At 34.0% G+C, this 25,176-nt stretch overlaps 1 protein-coding gene across 9 annotated transcripts in view; it reads left to right on the top strand.

Moving 5' to 3' along the window:
- The window catches only part of SSBP2 (single stranded DNA binding protein 2), a 297,896-nt gene that overhangs the window by 248,213 nt on the left and 24,507 nt on the right, over positions 1 to 25,176 (top strand). For 6 of the 9 annotated variants that reach the window (XM_059916695.1, XM_059916690.1, XM_059916693.1 and 3 more), the window contains 4 exons: positions 1,334 to 1,400; positions 2,128 to 2,198; positions 9,157 to 9,248; positions 14,181 to 14,229. In XM_059916695.1, the coding sequence (XP_059772678.1) occupies positions 1,334 to 1,400; positions 2,128 to 2,198; positions 9,157 to 9,248; positions 14,181 to 14,229 (279 nt within the window). The remainder of the gene's footprint in view (positions 1 to 1,333; positions 1,401 to 2,127; positions 2,199 to 9,156; positions 9,249 to 14,180; positions 14,230 to 25,176) is intronic. The other 3 variants (XM_059916696.1, XM_059916692.1, XM_059916691.1) reach the window with 1 other exon arrangement.

The raw sequence follows: 25,176 nt of genomic DNA, 5'->3' as shown, positions 1-25,176 counted from the left end.
GCTTGCCGCAACTAGAGAAAGCCCTCGCACAGAAACGAATACCCAACACGGCCAAAAATAAATTAATTAATTAATTTAAAAAACCATTATGGTGACCCATCTTTAAAAAAAAAAAAAAAAAAAAAGCTTTTGCACAGCAAAGGAAACCATAAACAAAACAAAAAGACAACCCACAGAAAGGGAGAAAATATTTGCACATGATGTGACCAGCAAGGGATTAATCTCCAAAATATAGAAACAGCTCATGCAGCTCAATATCAAAACAAACAAACAACCAATCAAAAAATGGACAGATCTAAATAGACATTTCTCCAAAGAAGAGATATGGATGGCCAAGAGGCACATGAAAACATGCTAAACATTGCTAATTATTAGAGAAATGCAAATCAAAACTACAATGAGGTATCACCTCACATCAGTCAGAATGGCCATCATCAAAAAGTCTACAAACAATAAATGCTGGAGAGGGTGTGGAGAAAAGGGAACCCTCCTACACTATTGGTGGGAATGTAAATTGGTACAGCCACTATGGAGAACACTGTGGAAGTTCCTCAAAAAACTAAAAATAGAGCTACCATATGATCCTGCAATCCCACTCCTGAGCATATATCTGGAGAAAAACATACTTAGAAAAGATACATGCACCCCAGTGTTTATTGCAGCACTATTTACAGTAGCCAAGACATGGAAGCAACCTAAACATCCATCAACAGATGAATGGATAATTAAAATGTGGTACATATATACAGTGGACTCTTACTCAGCCATAAAAAAAGAATGAAATAATGCCATTTGCAGCAACATGGATAGACCTAGAGATTCTCATTCTAATTGAAGTAAGTCAGAGAAAGACAAATATAATATGATATCACTTATATGTGGTATCTTAAAAAATGATACAAATTAACTTATTTATAAACGGGAACAGACTCACGGACTTAGAAAACAAACTTATGGTTACCAAAGGGGAAAGCTGTAGGGGAGGGATAAATTAGTAGGTTGGGGTTAACATATACACACTACTATATATAAAATGATAATCAGCAAGGACCTACTGTATAGTACAGGGAACTCTACTCAATATTCTGTAACCACCTATATGGGAAAAGAATTTGAAAAAGAATACATACATGTATACTTATAACTAAATCACTTTGCTGCACACCTGAAACTAACACAACATTGTAAATCAAATATATTCCAATAGAAAAAAAAATACATCTTGAAAAAAAACATCTTGTGAAATACTCAGATGCACTCTGTAATTGTTACAGCACTTATTTTATAAATAGTTACAATATTGCTTTTTATTTTGTTTTACTAAATATGCTAGGCTCTTGGAGGTGTCCCAGGAAGTCAGCCATTACTTCCCAGTGGAATGGACCCAACTCGACAACAAGGTGACTACTTTAAAGTAAAAGTGAAATTGATGTGCAAAATCTCAAAGGAAATCCTGTAGTTTTTAAGGAAGGTTTTATTTGTACAGATATTCCATAATTGTATCAGTTGCATTTTTACAGGTAACGTGGCCAAGTAATTATCTTTTTAGCTAACTCTTAATTATGTGTGATACTGAGGGCAGTGATAACATAAGGAACAGAATAATTAAATATCTAGAATCTGTATTTTAACTAGTAACTTCTAAAACCTCTTATATAACTTCAAACAACTGAGACTCAAAGTGATTATATCCCTTGTGATTTTCTCTGCCTTTTTCAGATAGAGAGGTTAGTCCACCAGAAAGATAAGCAGGAGGAAAGAGGATGCTATGCAATAAGTAACTTACTTGGTAGTTTAACAAACCCAATAATCAGAGCTGTTTAGGTACCACAAATACATATGGCTCTATTATACTATTCCAAGAGAAAAAAAAAGGAGCAAATGGTGTGAGAGATGTAATTCAACACAGAATAGGAAGAACATTTCAATTTCAAGACATTAATGGAGAGTGTGGGTAGGTAGTGATAAGAGGTAGAAAACTGGCCATGGAAGCCAAGATGAGGTGATGTCAATAACACAGTCCTTAGTAAATAAGATGTGACACCAGGCAGAGAGGAGGCTATAGCCTCCGGTTTAGCACTCATGCTCATTACATTGCTAATATCGTCATACTTTTCTTCCTTTTAGGACATCCAAATATGGGTGGGCCAATGCAGAGAATGACACCTCCAAGAGGAATGGTGCCCTTAGGACCACAGGTAAATAAATAATCAGTGCAGGAAGTTAAAGGCTGAGTTTTTTGCCTTCACCTTATACAAACAAACTATATTATTTGCTGGCTTCTAGTATGTACATTAAAGGCTTAATAACATGGTTGTTAGTCTCTTGAGGACGTATCTATGACATGTCCAAATTGATGTAACAACAAACCATATTTTAACAGGTGCTACACATATGCTTTTGGTACATTGGAGAAAAAACATTGTGTAGAAATACATTATAGTAATTATTATTAAAAATAACTATTACCCTTTTGTTATATTGAGGAAATATGAAAAATTATAGTAATTATTATAAAAGATAACTAAGATAAGTTAAATAAAACCTAGTTGACTGAATTAAATAGAATAAGCAGCATAAAATATATTTCTAAATCTTTTAAAGAATGCCATTGACTGTTATATACTACCATATTTCTTTACAGAATATGAAAGCAATAGAGAACCATTTAGAAATAAACATTAAAATGGGTCTTACTGAACACGCATAATACTATCAGTATACATTAGATGTTAGCCTACTCCCGTATCACAATTTCCCAGAAGTACACACCAAGATTGAACCTATTCAGATATTGATGACATTTTTAAGTATGCTGCTCCAGGATATCACTTATTTTAGCTAAAACATCCCTCTGTCTCTCTTGGGAAAACTGCATGGGGTAGAAACTAATTTTGTAATGTTATATTTCAAAGAAACTAATCCAGAATTCAGAATTTTAAATTTCTTCCTCAAAGGTCAGAGGTTAGTGTATCACAACATTGGTTAAAAGAATGAATTGATTTACTTTCTTTATTCTTTCCAAGAACAGTCTTTATAAGTGACAGTTTTAGGAGCTTGTTTCATGTATCTGCTTTAAAAATGTTAAGTATTTTGTTGTGTACCCAAAGGAGTCAGAGAATTAAGAATCTAACACCCATTGGTCTTAAGCTTTTTTCAGCTTAAGACCAATGTAGTGAAGAGGGATAGTAATTATCTATTGGAATAATTGAATTCCTAGAAGAAATATATATAATTTGATTCTCAGGTACATGTGACTTAGACCAAGGAGTTTCTGCCAACATGTAATAATATACAGTTGACCCTTGAATAACATGGGAGTTAGGGGCACCAAACCACTGCGTAGTCGAAAATCCATGTATAACTTTTGACTCCCTAAAACTTAACTAATAGCCTACTGTTAACTGGAAGCCTTACTGATAACATACGTAGTCAATTAACACATGTTTTATATATTGTATGTATTATATACTGTATTCTTACAATAAGGTAAGCTAGAGAAAAGAAAATGTTATTACGGAAATCATAAGAAAATACATTTACAGTACTGCACTATGTTTTTCGATACCATAAGTTTATATCATCTGTTTATAAGATGAATCATCTGTCAGTATCTTCATCAATGTTGTCTTAAATTATACAAAACACTGTAGATATTACATATATTTCTAACACAGGACATCAAAAATGAAAAGATAATGTGAAAAAAATTCCTATTTATTTACAGGTATAACAATTCATGCATTGATAACAAAGAAGCAGCAATATGATAGCTTTATGGTAAACTAGCGTAATAATCAATGATTGCATCATTGTAGCCTATCCTATACACTAATGAATGAATCATTATAACATTTTTATGGCATACAGTATTACAGTCATATTCACAATACAGTATTGTAAACATTGTTACATTTTTTTAAACCACTTACATGTGATGATAGGCCAATACATAGTTTCTCCAGTTGGGGTTGTGGGGTGAGAGGAGAGAGAGAGAGAAAGAGGGAGAGAGAGAGAGAGGCACATACTGTATAGTAATGTAGTTCTTTGAAAGCAAAATTATAAAACAGTAAGAAAACACATTATTAATTTTATATTACATACCACTCCCCTTACACTTATATAAGGATAGACTTATGTCTACATGTATTTTATGTGTTCATGACATACCTAACTTTTTCTTAATATTTTAGATATTTCTAGGCTATGCGGTTCATCTGCAAGTTTTTTCGAATTGTCACAAATCTACAAAAAATTTTCCAATAGTATATTTATTGAAAAAAATCCACGTATAAGTGGACTGGAATAGTTCAAACCCATGTTGTTCAAGGGCCAACTGTATATATAAACTGTATTGGGACATGAAGCACAAATTTTTCAGAGGTACCATATTACATGATAAGAAAAAGTGTTATGTAAATGTTTGTGGGATCCTCAAAGTCAGAGAAAACCCATTTCTTTTATTTAGGCTCAGTTATTTTCTATGTATTTTCTTAAGATCTTATAAAACCCTAATTTAGATATTTAAATTATTTTTTCCTATTTCTACTCATGTTAGGGATGATGATTTTTATGACCAACCATCATTAATCTATTAATAGCAATTAGAATTTATAAGATCTGTAGGATATTTCACTGACTGAATATACTTTTAGTCTTTAATGAGCTAAGCCAACCAGTTTAGCTATATACAACTTGAAGGATTTTTTTTCTCAAAAGATTTTCATAACAGATGCATTTTAAATATACATCAAAAGTTGATGCCTATAATTTATTCTTCATTCAATTCTCTTACTTTTCAGCTAGCTGCTCTTTGAGTTTTTGTCATTCCAGACCAGTATTTTCAATACTTTTAAAAATTAGAGTCTGATTTGAGCCAGTTTTGCAGTGTTTGAAAGATGAACCAATGCTCACTGAAGCTGTATGAATACTTAGATCTCATTTGAAAATGCAGAAGTAAAAAGCATATTGGTCTTTATATTTTATAAATATCTAGCCAAATACGTATGTGTTTTGTGTTATAAGTAAATTACGACAGAAAGTAAGAAAAGATTTCTGGGGAGTAATCGCTAATTGAAGAGTTTAACTAAGTTTATCATATAAGTATGAATTCTTTTCATTTTCAAACCCAAAGAGAGTAGTTTATTTCTTCCATTTGGATTAATATCATTGCTATCTATTTCTTTATAATTTGGAGGAAGTAAAGTGTTTTGGTATGAGTTTACCTCAGAAACCAGAAATACCTACAACTTTTTAAAATCAGAGTATATAAGTATAAAAGGTTAAAGGGAATTATTTATAAATATCGTGTACTTAAATGAAAATAGGAATCATATTCATATGAATGGTACAATAGGTAAAAAGTGAAGTAAAATTATTTAAATTAAGGGATTCTTGTAAGGTATTTACTCATAACACCTGGTATATGTAACATATGGATTATAAACTGAGCTTTATAATAAAAGTTAGCTGTGTTTCTTAAAAGATAATAGAAAAACAACTCTCATGACAGATATTTAATCCTATGGATACTACTCAAGAACAGAATGTGTCTGCTTTTTTTGTATCCGAATTATAGAAACAGTCTCTGGAATATTGTTTCTAGCTTTATGCAAAACAAAATACACATCTCCTTTGTATCATAGATATTATTTCCACAATTTTTTCAGCTTAAGACCAATGTGGTGAAGAGGGACAGTAGTTATCTATTGGAATAATTGAATTCCTAGAAGAAATATATATAATTTGATTCTCAGACAACGCTGATGTAGGCAACGTGCGCACCTAGAACATAGTAAATATGTGATTAAAACCTACTGCATGGATGAAGAAATAAAACTTTGCTCCAAATTCTGGCATATTTTTTCCACCCCTTAATCTATTTTAAATCTACGTTCAGTAGTAATACATGATTTTTAGATTGATATCAGTATCCTTTCAATAGAAAAGCAGAATTGTCTGCTTAATCAAGAAAAATGTCTTCCCTAATGCCATATTTGAAGTAATTTTTCTACTTGGCTTTTATAATAAGATATACTTAGCTTGTCTGTGTTCTTAGGCTCAGCAGGTACCATATGATTAACAGAAAAATTCAACAAGACTGTCCAACTATTTCTAATTCCTCTAGAAATCTGAAGGATAAATGAGTTATATACAAGTAGGAACATATCATGATTTCCAAATCAAATACTTGGGGTGGAGAAATAGTGAGATGGAAATATATGATAGGCTCTCATGTAAAGAGAGAGTAAACTAATTCTGTATTTTCAAATCTAAGATGGGAAGTGGAATTTAGCTCAGTATAGGGAAGAACTTTCTAGAAATTAAACTGCCCAATCATGGAAAAACTCTTTATAAACTTTGCAAGCAGAGTCTGAACAACCCTTTTGTCAGGAGCGTTGCATTGGGAGAGAGATTAAACCAGATGGAATTGTATAGTTGCCATCAGCTTTAAAATTCAGTGATTCTAAATTAGCTCTTCACATTCTGCCTTTGTTACCAGTTAGAAAGCTAGTTGTTATTCTTTCTTATCTTCCTGTTCTCTATATGCTTCAGATTCTTCACAAAATGAAAATATTTTGTAAGTCTATCAAAATATGTGTTGGATAATTTCTTACTCATTTCCTATGACACTTCTGCACTGTCAAACTTGAGCACTGGATGCACAAAGATGAGTAAAACAGACTCTACCTTCAGGTACTTATTGTTTAGCAGGAGATGCAGATACATAAAGAAAAACTATTAGGCAGTAGGAAAAAAGTCAAGAAAAGAAATACATGTACTCTGTCAGGGAGTCACTATATCACAAGCATGTTAGGGTTGAGGGCTCAAGGGAAAATGAGAAGACTCATTTAAGTCAGTCCCTTATTAACAGTGATAAGAGTTAGCAGCTACAGTTTTTGAGCACCAGGTATCATGCTTTTAATGCACCAAGCACTTTAATATGCATTTTGTATGATTTCATTTTTCCTCCAACAAGCTTATAAGAGAGGTGATATTTTCACTTTACAGATAAGGAAATTAAGGTTGAGCAGATCATTGGCCCACAATCACACATATATAAAGAGGAGCAGAGGAAATAGGGCAGGGGCAAGAGAGATTCAAACCAGTATCTTTCCATGTCGAGAGCTAGAAGGAAAACTAGTGTTTTCCTTGATAAAGCACAGACCACCTAAGATCAAAAATGAGGCGCAACCTTTTGTGTGAAGAATTTCTATTATACTCTACCATTCAGATTTTGTTCCCAGTGACTAACTTTCTTCTCAGAGACTCCTTGGTAATACTGCTGCTGCGACCCCCATCCTTGCTCCAGAGGTTAAGAGAAATAGCTATCTCTTTAACCAGTGACTCAAGTGTGGATAGACACCATTCTCTTAGCCCATAGCATACACAATTGAGATGTTTAAATAAGATTTCTTGAAAGTAAAAGTAAATAAACAATGAGAAGAGCATGTAATTAGGTAATTTATTTACAAACTGTGGCTTATTCTCTGGAGTTAACAGACCTTCTCTCATTGAATATTTCCTTGTCATCTTAGCACCTACTACACAGAAGGCCATAGCAGATGAGTTATCATGAGTGTAAAAGCGTACTGCATGTTTCTGAATCACAAGAAATTCAGCAGTCTGGAGGGTATAGTTGGGAGTAGGGGAAGAAGGTAAATATTATAGGAAATGGGTGCAGGAAATATAGGCTAGGGCTGATCTGTGAATAACACCATAGACCCATGCTGAAGTACAGACTTTATTTGATAGGCAGTGTGGGTCATCATGGCTTTTAAGTGACATAAATAGGACTGAGTTTAAGAAGCACAGTTCTGGAGGCAGTACAGAGAATAGATGGGGAGGGGGAGAGGCTAAGTCAGAGAGACCAACTAAGACAGTACAGTAGTCTCAGTAAATGACAGAGATGAGTGATACGAAGGAGAGCAGTATTTCAAGAGCTATTTCACAGGTAGGATCAATAGACTTTGGTAACTGACTGGATATGGAAATTGAAATAAAAGGAAGAAACATCCAGGAGCTCTCAGAGGTTCTTAGCCTGGACTGCTACATAGAAGGTGACGCCACAGAACTGACTGAGGAAGGCAATATAAAGAACACAGCTGTGAGAAGATAAAATTGAGGTTACTTTTAGGTATGTTGAGTGTGAAATGGTATCCAGATAGAAACAGCTGATATGAAGTTCAACATATGAGTTATCTAAGAGCTTAGGAGAGACATCATGACAAAATAGATTTGAGATTCCTAACATATAAATAATTGTTGAACTAATGGTAGCAGGTAAGATTACCCATAAATGTGTATTTATTTAAAAGAATGCTGTGGCTAGAACTTGGGGAAAAGCAACATTTTTAAGAGCTAGCAAAACAAAAGGAGCCAGTAAAGGAGATTGAAGAAGAGTGGTCAGAAATGTGGGAGGAATAGGTGGTATCAGAAAACCAAGCATGAAAGTAGTTGATGATGTCAAAATATATTAATATGATAGTGTTAAAAATAGTCTTTTGGCCCTTGTGGAAACTAAACTAAGCTAAGCTGATATGCCTGTTAAAACATTAAAATGTTTTTATCCTTTGAATGCACATAATAGATATTGACAGAAGCCTGTTGAGTCATATAGTTCATGCATACATATTTGAAGTATACTTTAGTGTTCATATATTTTTGTGTATCTGTATATTTGTACATTTCTCTCTTGGATATATTATTTTGTGAACAGAAGTTTGTATTCCACTTTCTTATGCTGGATTCACCTATTTGTTTTCAGACTTTATGTAATTTTTCTGAGTCAGACAATTTCAAACATGTTGACTAAGTCCTTTCTTTAAAAACAGAGTTTTGGATTTATGAAATGTTTTGTTTGAAAAAGTTCACTGTTGTACAGATATCAGGAAATTAATAAAGATATGTTGAATATTATAATTGCAACTATACCTTAATCACTTAACATGCTCCAGTGATTGTACATATTCACATAGTTTTTAAAAGACACAAACAAAAGTAATTGTTAAAATAGAAGCAAAAGTACAAGAGTGGACCCTTCTGAGAATGAATTGCACAGGCCTTATCCCATCAGGAGTTATGTAGGGAAATCATTAACCTGCTCTCCTTTCTTTCCCCCCTCCTCTTTGGTTTTGTTTTTTTGTTTTGTGGTAGTCTGACCCTTGGTTATCATTACAGAACTATGGAGGTGCAATGAGACCCCCACTGAATGCTTTAGGTGGCCCTGGAATGCCTGGAATGAACATGTAAGCAAAATGCTATATTATCCTGTAAAGTGTTCTCTTTTCTGTCTTCTAAAGTCACACCAATTTGTAACACAATTTAAGCTCAATTTCTGTGTAGTATAAAATGAAACTGTAGTATAAGTGAACTAAACATGAGCTGTAGCATTTGCTTCATTTTCACAGCATATTCTCCATGTTTTTCTTCCTTCCCTTGCAACCCTCAATTTTTTTTCCATTTTCAAATGCCACAAATGCCAACTTTTAGCCTGATTTTCATGTTTATCATAAAGATGAGTCTTTTATAAATAAGCACATAATATTTATGTAGTCCATACAAAAGTATGAAGAGATGATGACGCCAGGACCATGACTTGACTTTACAGAAGTAGACAATGGAATATCGTTCATTTTAACACATATAGCGTGATTCCTATGAGTTTTTAATTCTTATAAATATATATATGTCTTTACTTTTGCTTTGTTGGGACCATTGTTAACCCAGGAAGAAGTCTCTCTGGTAGTTTCTTCTTTATTAAAGAACTTTCCATAGTACACTTTCTTTTGAAAATTCAAAATATACTTAGGGAGTAAACTAACAGTTTTTTTTTGTTTTTTTACTGAAAGGGCCTTTCAAGCCCAAAGAGAGTAGTTGCTTCTATCAGCCAATATAATGCAATTTGTTAAGGAATTTTTATTTATTTTTCATTATCTTACTTGCCCTCAAAGTTCCATATACACCCAGAACTTGTGAATGACTTTCATTAATTGATTAGAGGATCCAATTCCATGATGTAGCCTAAAGAAAATTTATCAGAAATAATGAAAGAGCTCTATATAGGGTTCTGGGTAGTCTCCTCTAATATATTTCCCATTAGTCCATGTTTTGGTTACTTACCTATCAAATTAAACAACTCTGCCATCATTTAATAGCATTGAATATATACTGAGGTGAGCTCTTTTGATGTACATAGGGATTTGTTTAAGTTTCTGGAACCATTTTCATGGAAAGCAGTTTTGCCTAAAATAGAAAATAGGTTAATAGGTGGATACCAGCCAGGCTCAAAACTAACAGAACAAGGGGAAAAAGTAGGTCAAATTTTCCTATCATGTCTTCTTACTTTTAAAGTAAAAATGGATAGACATGAAGTCTGACTTTTCTTAAATCCCTCAAAGGTTTAGGCTTATTAATGGTTTCTACAAAAAGGAGTGATATCTTGTGCTTATATCAAAAGCTGAAACTCTTAACAATAGGATTTAGATACATATAAAATTTACCTACCTAAGATTCTGACTTTAAAATGGAATGCCTTTTAAAGAATAATTTTGAATACTATGTATAGATGTAAGAAGTATACATTTTGAATGCTATGATCAACCCAAAATTCTCTTTAAATGTTAAGGATGCATCTAATATCATTTTGTAGTGATGTGGTCGATTTTAGATCAACGCAGTTTTGCTAGTATAGAGGAAAGTTATTCTCCTGTGACTATTGAGAGATTCAAATAGCTGCTTAAAATTGTCTCATTCCTTTCTCACATACATTTAAACAGATACATAAGGGTACATTTAATTCCCTAGACTATGGAGACTAAAAGTATGGCTGAAAATTTCAAATGATTATTTTTGTTCATATTTGGGTTTCTCATTTAAATATACCCAGATATTTTAAAATATTTTTATTACATAATATTTTACTATTTATATTATATCTGGTTTTTAAAGAGCCTTTAAGCTTTACAGATCAAATTTCCATTATTTGTTACTGTTGACTGTTATTTGGAGTTTTATACCATTTTCAGTTTTCTATAAATTAGGATTCAAGGACAATGAAATCACAAATATTTCCCTCTAACAGGGAAAGTTCTGAAGTATGGAAGGTCCAACCAGAGAGACTCATTCTCTTATTGATATTGGCCCCAAGAAAGCAAAAGTGAATTTAATAATAAAACATATTATTGTCTCCATTGTACTCAATAGAGTAAATTTTATTGAAATTCACTTCATAATTTATTATTGTTAAAACAAACTAAATCTTACTGTATTATGGCAAGTAAGTATTTCTAACTGGAATTATGGCTTCCTTCATGTCACTGTTTTACATGTTGGCTAACTTAAAAATTAAAGGAAAAGGCATTAGAATAGTGTTACCTTAGACTATGTTTTTAAGAGTCTAAGATATTTGTGTGTTGGGATCATGAGGGATCTACTGGAGGATCATATCTGGATGAGGTTTCTTTAGCTTGTCACTTTTTATTATTTGACACCAAAGTATAATGCCAGTAAAGAATACCAAACCCCGGTCATTAAAGTAACTAAATACCATAGTCTAACTGCAGCTTTCTCTCTTATATTGACACCAAACCATTTGGAACAAAATTCTGATAATTGTGTTGTTAAAAAAATATTGGTGACCTCTAAAGAAAATAGTTATTCTGATATGATTTTTACATTTCCATGCTCCAAACTCAGGATAAATCATATGTAGTGTCACCTAAAATTAAAATAAGAGTATACTTTTAATGTTTATATAACTAGTATTATATATTTAGAAAAAATTTTAATATCAATTTCAGTAGTTTAAAGTAGAATTTACAAACAACAGCCACAATGTAAATGTTTTCAAATGCATTATAGATTATTTTTTAAAGAAAACTGTATTTCTAAATAAACAACATTTTTACAAATTTCAAAAGAATGTAGGATTCAGTATTAAAATATTTCTAATTCAACTTTGTATACCTTGCTATTTTATAGAAACTAAGAGGACAAATAATTTCAGAGGATCTAGACTTTCTTGTTCTAAATCATATCCTATAGAATTATAAAGTTTGTATAGATATTATCTCAAAATGACTGAATTACAGAAGAAAAGAGAATTTTTCTCTTTGATAGTCATGGTTGCCTTGATTTAATCATATCCATACACCCTTACCAAAAATTAAAGACTTCTTTTAAATTTCATTTTTCTCTTTATTTTTAAATGAGGCTAACCTGATTCTACTTCAAACTATACTTATATAGAAATGTACATTCAAAATAATGCCTGTGTTATAGTTTGTAGATTACCCTCTTGATAATACTGATGGCCCTCAAAAGGAGTAGGAATTACCGCACTTAAGAAGTTGTTCTAATAGAACTACTCACTACTATAACCCCCACTTTATTTAGCGGTATTTGCAAAACTGAAAATGTTTTCAAACACAATGGTAATGGTGGGGGAAATTTAGCTTATTCAAATGAATTAACATTTAACCCATTACATTAAAATGTAATTTAATATGAAATACATGGTGAGCTGAGATTAGATTAGTATTTGTCAAACAGTTGAAATGCATAAAAGGTATTCTATGGTTCTTAGAATAAATTTAACATTTAACTTTTATCTTATTTAATTTGTATTTATTTACTTAAGTAAAATGTTTAATTATTTTAACATTTAGTTTAGCACATTAATTTAACATTAAACAAATTTTTAACTAACAAAATTATTTTATATTTAATATCTCTTATTCATGCAGTCGTTGTTTAAACATAATATTTCAAAATATGAGATTGTCTGCATGTTGTTGCATACAAATTTTTGCCATGATTTGGATATATAGTATATTTTTATGTTGTTTTAAGATAAATATTTTCCAATTTCTTTACTGTGTTTTATTTAACATCAAACAAGTCAAGTGCTTTACTTGATCAACATATATCCTATGCTTTACCTCAGTTTCTGTCCATTAAGACATTGAATCCTCTATGTAAAATCACTTTCCAAAGTGTTCCAGTAACTAATTGTAAAGTCATCATCATTATCCTAGAGAGGAACTATTTCCAGAGCCAATACACATGCCCCTCACCTTCTCCCTATGCATAATACCTTGACCAAGTCCATTCTGGTCAAAAGGGGACTTGAACTTGGGCATCCTAATAGAGCCTAAGGACACAATTTTTCTTGCCCTTCCCTGCTGTTTATATTCCTGGGGAATCCCAAAATAATACCCAGAACAGTTGTAAATATTCCAAGCAAACATGGGTAATATAGCTAACTTGGAGAGCCTCTAGCTAACATTTAGAACTTTAGGTTTAAGGTCCCTAGAATAAGAATCAGGGGACTTTTTTTTTAATTAAAAAATGTCACAGTGTTCATTGAGATTAGAGGGAAAAGGGGAATTTCGAGTGACTCTAACTACAGAAGACCTGCTGACAGTAGTCTACTTTTTATCAGGCAGTATATATTCAGGTACACTTAATACTAAAAAGCAAATGGACAAGAGACATTTTTAATTTAATTAGGCATTAATTTTGTTTTAAAAGCTTTATGTCCTTTTAAGCTATAGAATAGGGAACATTCTCCCTCACCCTAACATGAAGTAATATATTGACATACATTGGCATAGATTACCTCCTATTTTTCCCCAAGATTTACTCTAGCCACTATCTTGAACTACAATTATGAAAACAAGAAATGTGTTTCCCTTGTTTAATAGTAACTAAATCATCAGTAGCACCGAAAGATAGATTGATATATAGATGTATAAAGTAACATGATATTCTATGCAATTTTTTGAAGAGGAGACAAATTTAGATACCTACTATGTACATTTATTCATTTGTAGCTTAAGAGCAATCATTTTATGTATAATGATATTTTACAAATAATTTCATTTTCACTTTGAATGATACATGCAGCACTTATTATTGTCACAATTATCTTTTATATTTATCTCATAATTAGTGATAAAGCTGTTTAAAACAGTTGTAAAACACTGAAAGCTGTTTGGGGGAATGATAAAATTTTTGGATTTTAGAGATAAAAAAGCTGTGAAAATATAAAGAGTAATTTCAGTGCTGAACTAGAACTGCATGGTAACTGAATTATAAATGTTTGTATTTTATGATGTTGCTTATCGTGAAACATTAAGAGCGTCAGTTAAAATTTCATTTGTTATTTTGTCTTACAGGGGTCCTGGTGGTGGTAGACCTTGGCCAAACCCAACAAATGCCAATTCAGTGAGTATATGTATTTTTTCATTTTCTTTGCACTTTGTAGCATTTAACAACAAAAATCTGTTGCTTTTGAAAGCCCTGCAATTGGTTATATTAACCTTTTTTTAAGAAATCATTCAAAAAATATATTTTTATATGTTTTTAGAAAAATATGTATAACTTTTGAAATTATGTGATTTTTTTCACTTCAGGGTCTAATGTAAACATGCATTCTATGTAGATTACCAGGCCCTCAAAAATATAGTAGTGTGATTTAAGGATACTCTACGGTAGCCTACATTTATCATAAAATTTATCATATAATGAATTCATCTTCTAAAATAACTATAATAAGTACTAAGTTGCCAAATAAAATCAATCTCAGTTATTATGATTATATTTGCTGTTCTGGTTACACCTAGCTTTGCTCTCTTGCTGCCCCAAGAAGGAAGTACACATTTACCTTGTGCCTGTGGGCTAAACTGCCATCCTTACACTTGTATCTATGTATCTGACATCATGGGAATTTTCCTTACAAGTTTTGTGGCCATGATTTGACTGTGTAAATATTTTTGTCTCTTATTAATGTCACAAATATAGGCACAGGTTAAAAATTAAGCTTTCAATCTTAAAATTAATATTGATATGATTTTAAATTTAATGAACCTGGAGATTTTTTTCTTGACTTTTGAAACCTTGAGTTCTTCAGTCTGTGAGAGAGCTCTGCTCTGTACATTTGTGTAGTATGTGCACCGCACATACTCAGATGCCTGAGTCTAGGGAGTCAGAAGGATGCTGAAATATAGCTGTTTTCCACTTGTGAAGTCTATGGATTATCTGCCCAGAAGGGACGCCTTTTGCTAATATGCAGAGGTACCTTCACTGACTAGCAGTGGCCTTAATGCTAAATAAACATGAAACTGATTCAATGTTTAATGTTAATTTAAACTTAAAGAAAATTTAAAGTGAGGTGTGGGTGATATAGAAAGAATCATCCTAAATCCATTGCTATTCTAAAGCAGAAATCACTTTCTTCTCAATTAAGTAACTGTCATATTTTTAGAGAAAACATTTACTTTATATTATCTGCCTATCTCTTAGTTTCAATAGCTATGACAGTTGCTAATTAAATAATATTGTTTGGGGTGGAGAGAGTGATGTTGCTGCTACCGTTTGGGTCTTCAGTTCACTATTTAAGTTCAACAAATCTTCTAAGATACTGTTTTACCTGATTATGTTGTAATATGACTACCTTTACTCCTCCAAATTTCTTTTAGTCTGCTTATATGCTTTTGACTAGTTCACATTTCTATTTGCCTCTTGTTATATATGCCTTTCAAATTTCAAGATTTCACTTTAAAAAGGCATCTAACTAGCAGCTCAAGATAACGTTCTTTGAACTCCCCATTAAAATACCCATAAAGGTGCAGAAAAACAATTTTTTAATAACAGTGCAAACTCTGCAAATCTTCCTATTGTCAGAATCTGGAAAGAATTTCTATTATCTACATGTCTGATGAAACTGGGTTAAAAAGCACAGTCGATGACCCACCTTAACTAGTAAGCCTTCCTACCTAGAAGCAAGAGGACCCTCTCTCCTTCCTCAGTGCCAGCTCACCCAGCCATCCCCTCCACTGCCCACTGCAGGCAGCCAGAGTGCAGTTCACACAACCACTGCCCACCTCCTGCAGGACCTCCTTTTGTACGCTTATCTGGAGATACTATCCTCCAAAAGCCATCAAGGAAGGTGGGCAGGATATGATACTGAAGGTGGTGCATTGTACCTAATGGGTATGTTATCCAAGTGAAGAGTATTAGATGGAGGCAGAGATGAGGAGAGAGTTATGCTTTCTGATCATTTTTAGTTTTTAGATACCTAAACAACTCTTGGGGATTTCACAGAGCCGAGCACGTGTATAGGAGAATGTACTGTATCAGGGCAGCAGCTCTGCATTATTTTAGACCCTGAGAAACACTAGGCGTTAGGGAAGGAGCTGTGCATATCAAACTACTGAACAACCACTATGAAATGGGCGTTTGGCCAGCACACATGTAGGCACATAATCAAGTTGAAAGCAGTCCCTTCTGTTAATATATACCACATATGGGTACACTTCCCCCCAAAGAATTTGAATAGGGAAAAGTTGTGAAGGAACACCTATACTTTTCTCTTTGGAAAAAGAAAGGAGTCATCATCCAGAGCACAGAAAGGAAAAACATTCCTCTGAATATGATAGATTATGAGAAGAAAAAAACCAAAGACAACTGATGACTTTCTAGCAAAAACATAAGGCTTGCATGAAACAAAGCAAAAGTATTAAAGAGAGATTTTTTTCCCCAAATACCATTGATTATGTTGTAGTGACAATTTATCTGTATTATTTTGAATTCCAAGTTCTTTGGACTTTTTGTCCATATTTAAAATTACAAATACTTTTCATTTGGTATCAATACAGTAAGCCTCTGGCTCCTCAGGGCAGCACATTAAAGTGGTTGGTTGTTTCGTTTTTGCTGTTTCCAAATATGTTTTATATTTTTTTTTCTTTTAAATACTTTGTGTTTCCTAAAAACAAAGACATTATCTTTCATAACCATAGTATAAGGATCAAAATTTAAGAATTAATATTGATGTAATCCATTTTCTAAGCTGTACACCTTATTTTGATTTCACCAGTTGCCCCAACAATATCCTTTGTAACAAAAGAAGATCCCAGTTCACTTGCTGCACTCATCTGTCATGTCTCTGTCTCCTTTAACCTGGAACAGTTCCCTTAACTTTTGTCTTTCATAAACTTGGAGTTTTGTTGACTGCAAGCCAGTTATTTTGTAGAATGTCCCATAAGTTGGTCTTGGCTGATGCTTCCTCATGATTAGATTCATGTTATATATATTTGGCAGAAATCCACAGAAGTAATTTTGTGTTTTGCTCAGTGCGTCATTTCAGGGGGCATATGATGGTGATTTATCTATTACTTGTGATGTTAACTTTGATCACTTAGTTAGATGATGCTTGTTAGGTTTCTCCTAGCTTGTTAAATTACTATTTTTCCCTTTGTAATTATCAACCTGTGAAGACATAGTTTGACACTATCATAAAGATCGTACTTTAATCTGCTACTTTTAGTATCCATTGATGAATCTCGCCTGAATCATTTTTTTGCTATGTTGGTTGCCAAATGTCTATTTTCTAATTCTGTCTTTCCTTCTCCACTTATTAGTTGACTTTCTACTATAAGAGATTTTCTTTCTTCTCCAATCATTCATGTAATCCAATGTACTCGTGGATTCTTACCTTGTCCAGTAGGTTTTTTTAATACTAAAATCATTTCAGATTTGTCCAGTTAAAACCCTTTCAGGTTGGGTCATTTGTCCTTTTGCCATGTCCCCATTATTCTTTGAGCATTTTGAAGCTCATATTTTCCCAGCCTTCGCCTTGGAAACAGCCATTTTTTAACGGTCCCTGGCTCCTTTTAGTGGAGAGGGGTATTTAGAACCCATTGGAGTGATCTAGCTTCTAACCCTCTCAACCAACAGAACTAGGACACAGATGTATGTATATACACACACCCACGCACATCTATATCATTCTGTATCTCTACATATTAAAACCATGAGTGTGCACTGCAGCACTATTTATAATAGCCAAGACATGGAAGCAACCTAAATGTCCATCAACAGATGAATGGATAAAAGAAGATGTGGTACATATATACAGTGGAGTACTACTCAGCCATAAAAAAGAATGAAATAATGCCATTTGCCGCAACATGGATGGACCTAGAGATTATCATACTAAGTGAAGTAAGTCAGACAAAGACAAATATCATGTGATATAACTCATATGTGGAATCTGATTTTTTAAAAATAATACAAATGAACTTATTTACAAACAGAAACAGACTCACAGATATTGAAAACAAACTTATGGTTACCAAAGGGGAAACGTGGAGGGGAGGGATAAATCAGGAGCTTGGGATTAAAATATACACACTACTATATATAAAATGGATAATCAAAAAGGATCTACTGTATAGCACAGGGAACTCTACTCAATATTCTGTGATAACCTATATCAGAAAAGAATCTGAAAAAGAATGAATCTATGTATATGTATAACTGAATCACTTTGCTGTACACCTGAAACTAACACAACATTGTAAATCAACTGTAATCCAATAAAATTTTTTAAAAACCCCATGAGTGCACACTGGTGCTTCAACTTCAATTCAATACAACAGAGTTCATTCTAGACTTTCTGCTTTCCATGTTTATACCTCACTTCTCTGAAAGTGAGAAATCTACCAACCATTATCCACAGTACATTTATTTATCTGCTTAATCTTTATCTTTACAAATTTTTGTCATATACAAGTGTTTTGATCAAAAATGTTTTTGGCACTCTTTTGCATGGCAGCAGGAGAAACATTTTTAAGGACAAATTTATGTTTTTAATTCAAAATAAGAGTATGATTTTTTACTTTTAACTTCCTTCACTCTGAGCATTACAGTATTGGCCTCAGATTCTTATTTGGAAGCTTATTTACAAGTCGACCAATCATTTTTTTCTTTTTTATGTTTTTCACAAAGAACTGTGCATTTGGGTTGAACTATAAAGCAAGTTCTAATCATTAAGTAGCAAGCACCTTTATCAAAAATATCTTAATTAGCTTTGTCTGCAGACACTTTTGATTACAAGGTATAGAAAACTAACCAAACTAGGCTCATATTGAAAGAGAATATTACTGGATCATGTATCTGAAAAGTCCAGATATAAATTTGCTTTGGGGTACATTTGGTTCCAAGTATTCAAATAACATCATCAGACACTGCCTCTATTCATCGTTTACCTTTGTTCCACTCATCTGGCAAGAAGGCCCTGTGAAGCTCCAGATTTATGTCCTCACAGCTCCCTCTTGAGTACAAAAGAGCACAACTCTATCAGTTAAGCACAGGTATTGGGAATAACTAACTGAACTGGATTCACTTAGCTTGAGTACATAGACTCATTCATGAACCAGTTATGTACAATGCTCTATCGGCCAGGCCTAGGTCACACACCCACTTCCTGAGCCCCGCCCGAGCCACATGGAAAAATAAGGGAGGTATGGTTCAAAAAGAATTCAAGGAATTGTTGGCAAAAGAGGGGATAGGCAGAAACAACAAACGTTCAGTATAACATTGTATTCATCAACTCACTAGCTGGACAGATAGAAGAGAAAACCCCTTTAAGGAAAAATGAGGATCTACTACAATGATTAAGCCTAAGAGAAATACAAATATTTTACTCCAAATAGGCTCTGCCCTGTACAAATAGATGCTCATTTTTTAAAAAGAGCGTTAAAAAATAATAGAATATTTTCAACTTTACACTGACACAGATAATGTTCCGCTTGCGATTTCTAGTGAACTGAATTTCAGTGCTTTTAAGGTAGTTTTGAAATTCACAGTTGACGAAAGCTACTTAGCTAAAATGTAAAGCTACTTAGCTAATCATTTTTTTAATGAAGCCAAAAAACTTCTAGTTATTCTGCTGTTCCCCCTACCACGGCACCAGTCATGGATATTAGGAGTCAGAATATTTGGATTGTTGTCACAGCTCTTGAATTTTCTGTCTAGCTTAACCAGACAATACATATGGCCCTTAATTTTATCATCTGTCAAATAAGAGATTCTTGTTCTATGATTCTGATCTTCTACCTCTCTGGTCTTGCTTATCTTCTACATCTGCATTTTCATCTTTCATTTCATATTAATGGTTATTTTGTATAGCATATGGGAGAGGGGTGGAGGGAGGAGATTAATTACATTGGGAAGAATCTGGTCACTAGAGGTGGAGAAAGGCCTGGACAAAAGTAAAGGGAAAGGGAAATGCAGGCAATGTGTGAGAAAAAATTATTAGATTCTTAGTGGCTAGGAACATAGATTTGGAAGGCAAAGCTGGAAAAAGAAAAATGGGACCCTGATGTGTTCAGGGCTCTCAATGCTGAGAAATCTGGAATTATCATCTGTGTAGAACAGAGCTGTGTTTTAGGAAGATAGTATATAAAATGGATACATAGGGAAACAATATTAGGAGAGTATAGTAACAGACCTTATAAAATGTTGTCAGAGCCTAAGGTAAAAGCAGTGGAGAAAGGATGGCAGATATAAATGTCACACATAGAATCAAAAATACCTGGTGACTTGTTGGATTTGAGGATAAAGAAAGTGAAGAAGTTGAAGGTGATTTCAAGTCTTTGAACATTATAACATAATGTGTTATAATTTAAATCTATAACCTTCAACCTCTGCTGAGTCCTCACTGATGTGTGACCAGCAATTTTTTTTAACTCTTCTTTAGTCGCCTGCCTTTCCTGCACTTCTTATCTTTGGCCCCTTCTCTATTAGCAAAACTTGTCTCATATTTTATAGAGAAAAAAACCCAAAACACCATTAGACTCAAATTTTTCAGATTCTACCCTTACCTCCAATATTATAAGACCTTTCATTGTTTTTCTTTCCTCTTGTCTCAGAAATGTTCTTCTCAATGCTAACTGTTTTATCTGTTCTCTTTATTCCATGTCTGGATGTCTCTACATATCTTGCTCATTCATTTTCTAAAGGAGTTTTCATCGATCCCTTTCCAGTGGCTGGAACTTTCCCTAACACTGTGCCAATGAACAAAATCCCAAGACAACCTTAAAACCCCCAGTCTTTCACTCCTCTAGAGTTGGGAGGGGGCAACTGATAGAAAACTTCTCTCAACCCTTCCTCAGTCTCAAACCACCATCCAGTGTCTCTCACACATTGAATCCCTCACCACCATTCTCCTGGGCAGTGAATTCCTTGATCCTCTTTTCCGTTTCATTACTATGTGGTAGTGCAGTGCCTGAAATATAACAGGTGATGGACGAAGATTGATTGAATTGACTTCTCAACTGTTTCAATTCCCATGAAAAGTACTATTCTTAAGATTACTAGTGACCTTCTACTTACCAACCAAAAATAATGACTTATTTTCTGTCCTCATCATACCTGACCTTTGAAATATTTGACACCTTGGTTTTGTTTAAATGTCTCTTCATTTCTTTTCTTCATTTAAATAATGTTTATTTTTTTTCCATATTTGTACTAGCATATTCCTTTTTATTATTTATTCTTAGGTGTGTCACAGAAAGGTTGAAAGACTTGAGCCTAACAGAGCTCAAAAATAAGCCCAGTTTAGGCATTTCCTAGCCAAGCTGCCCCGACTCCTTGCTTCTTGAAAGTCTAACTTGCTTGACTTTTTATAAGATATTTTCTCCTGATTTTCCTCCAGTCACATTATCTGCCCTTTCTTAACTGGTAATGTTCTTTAATTCCAATCTTGGGCCTTTTTTTTTCATTTTAACATTTTCAACTATCACTAAATCTAACCAAATCCTAGATTAAAGTCTCGTGCCCAGCACAAAATGGAAATTTATTCAATTGAAGCTTTATCTCTAGTCCTGATCTCGAATGAGTTCTAGACCTCTGTTTCTAAATATCTGTTGATCAGATCGAACTCAGTGTCTACTAGTGCTTTCCAATTCAACATGTCAGGTATTCCCCAAACTTGTCCCCCACTTCCTAAATTCCCTATATATAAATTAGTAGCACCATCATCCACCCAGTCAGCAAGTTGGAAACCTCAGAATCACCTTAACTTCTCCCTTCCCTTGTCCACCACACCGTTTGTCATCAAGCCCTGCGGAGTACATCTGTGAAAAGTCTGTCAGATTCTCTTACTCCTACTTATCTTAATCAGCCCTGCCTAGAACACTTTTTACCATCTCTTGCCTAGACTTTTTGCAATGGTCTCCTAAATTGTATTCACATTCCATAATGCCTCTAGAGTTACCTTACTAAAACATAAATTTGAACCTGTCTCTCTAAAACCTGTGACTCCCTGTTTCCAACAGCATAAGTTCACTCTGACCATATAGCCTCATCATTTACCACAATCCCCTATACATCCCACACTGCAGCAACTGTGTAAAATTACATGTACCATTTCCCTAATACACTGTGTACTTTCACATTTCTTTCCTAAATGCTGATCCTTCTCTTTGCCTTTCTAATGGACCCCCGCCCTCTCTAAGTCCTAGCTGCCCAGCTCAAATACGTCTTCTATACCCACACAGTACTTCTACCTACATTGTCATATTTTGTTTCTCAGGCTAGGCTGGCAGATGCTGATGTAATTTACAAGAGTGCAGGTTCCATAAAGTGCTAGGGGTAGGAGCCCAAATTAAGAAATTAATTTAGAAATTAAGAGCCCATTTCTCTTAATGAGGGCAACAAAGACTATGAGGTAGAAACAGTGAGTGTAAGTCAAAATTAAAGAGTTTGACAGGGCAAAAATAGAAAGAAATTGAACTAGAGGTGGTAACAAACTTTTAAAAGTATTTTAAAATGTTTGTTATATTTAATGGTGTTTGAAGGAACCATGAAGAGGGAGAAGTTAAAAGTATAAAAGGAGCAAGGACTTAGGAGAATGGTATGGTCAGGAGGGGCTAGCTTTGGAAACACAGATTTTTTTTTCCTACCTGAGATGAATGGATGAAATTTTAAATCTATAAATAATGAAGTGTTTAGTTGAAGATGAAGGCATAGCAAGAATTTGATGGCTTTAATGTATAACAAAAGGGCAAAGTACCAACTCGGGATGGTATAACCACCACCGAGAGCCAGATCACAAAAGTCCATTGTTAAAAATTCAGGAGTTTTGTGAGCTGATTGTTAAATCATTGGTAGCTTGAAATCTGCCTTAGAGGAATATTTACACTGCATAAATAGGCAAATGCTACAGATTGGGAGTTTTCCCCCCTGAGTTTACTGGCACACCTCTAGAATGCTTTGGGGCTTCCATAAAGGCCGAAACAAAATGCTTCCAAGTGTTAGTGAAAACTAGGTTGAAGTTGGAGAATATGATTATGTTTTGGACCTTGTCAACCCTATTTTGTGTTTCTTACCAGGAACTCTCTACCATAAAACAGAAAAGTTGGCTAGAGGGTGATCAAAGAGTTGGAAATTAACAAAGTAGACTTCAGGATAATGAATTTAACATACTGGAGAGAGAAAGAAAATACTGGCAGTGGCATGGGGGAGGGGCACAGGCAATTTAGTGGGAAACTAATAGGGAAATAATGGACTTAGTAAACATGGAGGAATTGTGATGGGATAAGATTCTGATTGGAATATAGAATGTTATTTGTGAGTGCCATAAGGAACAAGAAAAATGTCAGGAAAGTTGTTTAGATCTCTGTGCAAAAACTTTTAGGATGTATTCATGCTCATAAATGGAAAAGGGGGTTATATTGGAAAGGAAAGGCAGTGAGTGTAAATTCCAAAGATCTAAAGAGTGGTTAGGGCTTCCCCGGTGGCGCAGTGGTTGAGAATCTGCCTGCTAATGCAGGGAACACGGGTTCGAGCCCTGGTCTGGGAAGATCCCACATGCCGCAGTGCAACTAGGCCCGTGAGCCACAACTACTGAGCCTGCGCGTCTGGAGCCTGTGCTCCGCAACGAAAGGCCACGATAGTGAGGCCTGCGCACCGCGATGAAGAGTGGCCCCCACTTGCCGCAGCTAGAGGAAGCCCTCGCACAGAAACGAAGACCCAACACAGCCAAAAATAAATAAATAATAATTAAAAAAAGAAAAAAAACTTTAAAAAAAAAGAGTGGTTAGATCATATCTTGAAGTTGCTTAAGGATGATGGTAGGCAATAGAGGCAGAAGAACATGAGCCAGGTGCTAAAGTTGTAAGGAGATGAAAACTGGAGCCAACAGATAAGTTGGTGATTTGGAGAGGGCAGGTGCACATGTTTAAAATAATAAGCAGAGGATGGATAGTAGATCATGAACTGCAGAGGACCCTAGAGAGCAAAGCTATATTCATTCACCAAGTCGAGTAAATTGTCTACTGCCATAGGGATCCCCATACTCATAGAAGTGATCGTCATCACTAGTGATACTGGACACTCCGGTAGCGGCCACCTGCAGTGCTGAGTTACCATAGGTGGACCAACCAGAGGCTCAGACACCTGTGGTCTGTGCTTAAGGCAAAGCAAGGACACCAAACAATGAGGAGAGAGCTTTCAAATAACTCAATATTAAAATCAAAGGAAAACCATAACTTTGTTGTATTTCTTTCTGCTTACTTTATTATTTCATATTATTTTTAAGTTTAATTATCAGGAAGGAGTTGGGGTGGAGGGAACATTTAGGTACAGGCACTATAATCTTTTCACCGCTCTTAAGGTCCTATTTTGGCCCTGGCTGTCCTACTCCAAGAAGACAGTAATTTACTGGCTTTTTTCAGAATAAGGCAAAAATATCTCTTCTGGATGTGCAGAAGGATGTAAGCTAGTGAGTTTGTGTGAAAAAAGAATATTTGGATTTAACTTCTCTATTAATATCTACAGTTAAGGGGTTATTTTTAAATATATGTTTTCCAGTTTTCATTTCTTAAATTATCATAGCAATGTCGTATTAATACCTTCTAATCTCTAGAAAAGAGCTTAGTTAGGAGCTTGATTTGAAGGGAAAGAGGGAATATGTTACCCATATCTGGTCCCCACAAATTAGTAGTCTTCGGAGACTTACATTAACAAAATCTTTTGCATTCATTATATTGTTTTCTAGAAGCTAATTGGAAAGGAAAGGGGGGAAAAGTGAGGTTTATATATCAAGTATTGACTACTGCATGAATATAGTAGCCTGAAACCTGTCTTTAAAAAAAATAATGTATCCCAGAATGCACATAAATTAGAAATTGCATCTGTAAAGGCTACTAATTTGAAAAATTCTGGTTTCCGGTTTTTAGCTGCACAAATATATATCTTTTTAATTACAAAATAAGTGTCATTAGTATCAAGCAGTGAGTACAACTGCCCTGAAATCAATATAACTTGAAGCTGTAATTCTATCTAAATTCCTCTTGACTAAAATTCTCTCTTTTTTGTAAATCAAGA

Source organism: Balaenoptera ricei, chromosome 3, assembly GCF_028023285.1.
Source record: "Balaenoptera ricei isolate mBalRic1 chromosome 3, mBalRic1.hap2, whole genome shotgun sequence".
Taxonomy (NCBI): Eukaryota; Metazoa; Chordata; class Mammalia; order Artiodactyla; family Balaenopteridae; genus Balaenoptera; species Balaenoptera ricei.
This window is presented reverse-complemented; position numbering and strand designations above follow the sequence as displayed.